The sequence below is a fragment of the Plasmodium reichenowi genome, chromosome 10 (assembly GCF_001601855.1).
Source record: "Plasmodium reichenowi strain SY57 chromosome 10, whole genome shotgun sequence".
Lineage (NCBI taxonomy): Eukaryota > Apicomplexa > Aconoidasida > Haemosporida > Plasmodiidae > Plasmodium > Plasmodium reichenowi.
This window is the reverse complement of record NC_033655.1, coordinates 1,242,256-1,246,562: the sequence shown is the minus strand read 5'-3', so window position 1 is coordinate 1,246,562 and position 4,307 is coordinate 1,242,256. Positions and strand designations below refer to the sequence as shown.

The 4,307-nt window shown below is 25.7% G+C and overlaps 1 protein-coding gene across 1 annotated transcript; it reads left to right on the top strand.

The window, feature by feature from the left end:
- Positions 1–20: 20 nt before the first annotated feature.
- PRSY57_1032400 (S-adenosylmethionine decarboxylase/ornithine decarboxylase) lies at positions 21–4,226 on the top strand (the record flags this gene model as incomplete). The annotated part of the gene is made up of 1 exon (XM_012907912.2): positions 21–4,226. One exon carries the CDS (start codon positions 21–23, stop codon positions 4,224–4,226), a length of 4,206 nt encoding a protein of 1,401 aa, XP_012763366.2.
- Between the last annotated feature and the right edge of the window lie 81 nt (positions 4,227–4,307).

The following is a 4,307-nucleotide window of genomic DNA, read 5'->3' as shown; positions in this document are numbered from 1 at the left end:
ATATCTTAGCATCTCTAATAATGAACGGAATCTTTGAAGGAATTGAAAAAAGGGTTGTGATCAAATTAAAGGAGAGTTTTTTCAAAGGAAATAGAAATGTGAACTCGTTTTTAGATATACCTAAAGAATTATGGGAAGAAAAATTAAAATACATCGGTTGTAGTATTGTATCGGAAATAAGTGAGGACAAGAACGAGAGAAGAGGTGAACGATGTCGTGTTTATTTATTATCAGAGAGTTCTTTATACATTTTTGATGATTCTTTATTTATTAAGACATGTGGCAAAACAAGAGTTTTATTTTTCATACCGTTTGTGGTTGATTTATTAATATATCATATGGACAATGTAGGTATAATAGAAAAGAATTGTGTATATGATGAGACGTTTATTGAAAACGATAAATTCCATAATATAGCTGAATTCATAAAAGAACATTTCCTTTATTGCTTTTTTACGCATATGAATTACCGAAATAAAACGAAAGATGGTTATTTTGAACAAGAATATCCACACAAATCTGTTGAAGATGAAAAGAAATTTTTTGAGTTTTTTTTTAAGAACGTACAAATGTATAATACAAATTTACCTATGGAGAAAATGCATCATATATTATTTTACTGTTCTGATGATATACATATGACGGATGTAGCTTCTACCTTTAAGTTCTGTTCGGAAATACATTTGTTTGGAATTAACAAATATAATGAAAAGAATCAATTCCATGATGCTTATCTGAATAAGAAGTCGTTGAATCTATTTACAAGAGTACATCAAGATAATTTAAAGCTTTATGATAGTGATTCTGATAAAGAATTAACCCACATCTATAGTACCAGAGGGACATATGAAGGTACACAAATGGTGAATTGTGTGGATGTGATATATAAGAATGAAGAAGGTACATTATTAAATAGGAATAATATAGAAAGTATCCCTTCTATCGAAAATAAAGAGAGTAATAATACTAGTAGTTGTCATAATAATAATAGTAGTAGTTGTCATAATATTGTTAGTGTTGTTCCTTCCGAAAGAAATAATGATAATGTACATCACAGATATTATGAAGATAACATAAATTGTTCAAGTATTTCTGGAGAAGACAAAAATAGAAATGCACTACCAGAAAAAGAAAAGGACGAACATGTAAGAAGAGATGATGAAGAAAATAAAGTTCTAATAAAAATGTTGGATACGAATTTATACGAATGTATAAATGATAAGAAGGAAAGCTTTTTATATAATGAATTTTATTTTACACCTTGTGGTTATTCTTGTAATGTTTCCGAAAAAAATAATTATTTCTGTGTACATTATTCACCAGAAGATTGTGTATCTTATGTTTCTGTTGAGGTATCTTCAAATTTGTCGTGTGATCGATTTTTAGACTTTATGCAGAACCAGTGGAATTTTTATAATGGAAAGTATATGTACATGATAAATTATGTATTTTGTGAGGATAGTAACAACATGTCTAAAATGGTAACTACTGATGATAATAATAATAATTATTATTATAATTATAGTAGTGGTAAAAGTTGCTTTTATTATCAAGCATTAAATGAGAAAGAAAAAGAAGAATATTATCGCTTGAAGAAAAAATTAACAAACGATTTATTTATTAATTCGAAACAATTCTATGAATTACATACATTTACCGAACGAACGGTTGGATTTATGAAAGTGCAATATTTTGTTTACAAATTAAGAGATGTTGTTAAATGTATAGAAAAAGAAACTTTGCTAGCTAGTAGTTCGTCTTGTTTATTTATGTTTAATAGAATGAAACAAAATGACGTACATGATGATTATGTAACGAAATTGTCAAATGGTGGTGTAATAAAACAATTAACGGAAAGAGATGTTGATGATATGTATGAGTATGCTTTAAATTTTTGTAAACAAAATAAAATAGCTGTTGTAGATACTAATACCTTTTTTGATGCTTCTAAAGAAAAGGAGAACTCGATAAAACTTGAAAAGATACAAACAAATGACAAGGAAGAAGAAAAAAAAGAAGAAGTGTATCGAAAGGATAATAACGAATTGAGTTCGTTGGATCATTTGGCTAGTAAGAATAATTTAATACATATGTATTATGATAAGAACAAATGTGTTATCATAAATAAGGATGATGAGAATTCAACGATAGCGACGAATAATAATGATAATAATAATGAAAATAATAATGAAAATAATAATGATAGTAGTTCTTATGTCAAAAGTATAACGATCAGTAGAAACAGTAGCTGTAATAATAGCAATGTAAGTTCTAGTACTTTTGATAATAATCATGGAAATGAAAAAATGAAAGATTATATATGTGTTGATGAAAATAATAATAATAATAATAAGGTGTTTTTAACTTTACAAAGGAACAATGATGATAAAAATGATAAAGATGAAGAAGAAGAAAAGGACGTAAATATAAAAAACAATATGGAAAAGAATTATAAAGAAGAAATATTTAATTATTATACGAAAAATAAAATGGAAGTAAAAACATTAGAAAAAGTATTAAATGAAAATATAGATACATCTGTAGTTTGTATAAATTTACAGAAAATATTAGCTCAATATGTTAGATTTAAAAAGAATCTTCCACATGTTACTCCATTTTATTCTGTAAAAAGTAATAATGATGAAGTTGTAATAAAATTTTTATATGGATTGAATTGTAATTTTGATTGTGCATCTATAGGCGAAATAAATAAAGTAATAAAATTATTACCAAACTTATCAAGAGATAGAATAATTTTCGCGAATACAATTAAAAGTATTAATTCTTTAATGTATGCAAGAAAAGAAAATATTAATTTATGTACATTCGATAATTTAGATGAATTAAAAAAAATATATAAATATCATCCGAAATGTTCTTTAATATTACGTATTAATGTAGATTTTAAAAATTATAAATCTTATATGTCCTCAAAATATGGTGCTAATGAATATGAGTGGGAAGAAATGTTATTGTATGCAAAAAAACATAATTTAAATGTTGTAGGTGTATCATTTCATGTTGGTAGTAATACAAAGAACTTGTTTGATTTCTGTTTAGCGATTAAATTATGTAGAGATGTATTTAATATGAGTACTAATATGGGATTTAATTTTTATATAATAAATTTAGGAGGGGGGTATCCAGAAGAATTAGAATATGATAATGCAAAGAAGCATGATAAAATTCATTATTGTACTTTAAGTCTTGAACAAATTAAAAAAGATATAGAAAATTTTCTTAATGAAGAAACATTTCTAAAGACCAAATATGGATACTATAGTTTTGAAAAAATTTCATTGGCTATTAATATGTCAATCGATCATTATTTTAGTCATATGAAAGATAAACTAAGAGTCATTTGTGAACCAGGTAGATATATGGTGGCTGCTTCTTCCACTTTAGCCGTTAAAATTATAGGAAAGAGACGTCCAACTTTTCAGGGCATTATGTTAAAAGATTTAAAAGATCATTACGATCCTTTAAATTTTGCTCAACAAGAAATTAAGAAACAAGACGAAACAAAAGTAAACCACAATAATGAGAATAATAATAATAATAATGATAATATTCAACAAGGGGGCCGAGGAAATATTATGAATGATCTATTAATAACTAGTACAAATGATTCTACTAATAAAAGGAATAATCATCCTTCTAGTGAAGTTATTGAAAATGTATCGGGCACAATACGTGATAAAGAAGGAGATAATATAAAAGGAAAAGAAAATACCGTGGATGGTGATGATAATATTAATATTGCTCATAAAAATATTGGTAATAACTTTAGTAGTAGTAATTCAAAATTAGGCAACATAACAAATATTAAAAAAAAAGTTGTTAATATTAATGACAATAGATATAATTATTTCTCATATTATGTAAGCGATAGTATATATGGTTGTTTTAGTGGTATAATTTTTGATGAATACAATAGATGTCCTATTTATGTTATTAAAAACAAAAATAACCCTAATCAAAATTTTATGAATTCTAATTTATATTTAGCTAATGTATTTGGACAATCATGTGATGGCTTGGATATGATTAATTCTATTACCTACTTACCTGAGTGTTATATTAATGATTGGCTTCTATATGAATATGCTGGGGCATACACTTTTGTGAGCTCATCAAACTTTAATGGATTTAAGAAATGCAAGAAGGTCTATATATTCCCTGAATCCAAACCTTCCCTTAAGGGTCAACCAAACAAACATTGGTAAATAACAAAATGGAAAAAAAAAAAAAAAAAAAAAAAAAAAAAGGAAAAAAAAAAAAAAGGGGAAAAAAAAAAAAAAAAAAAA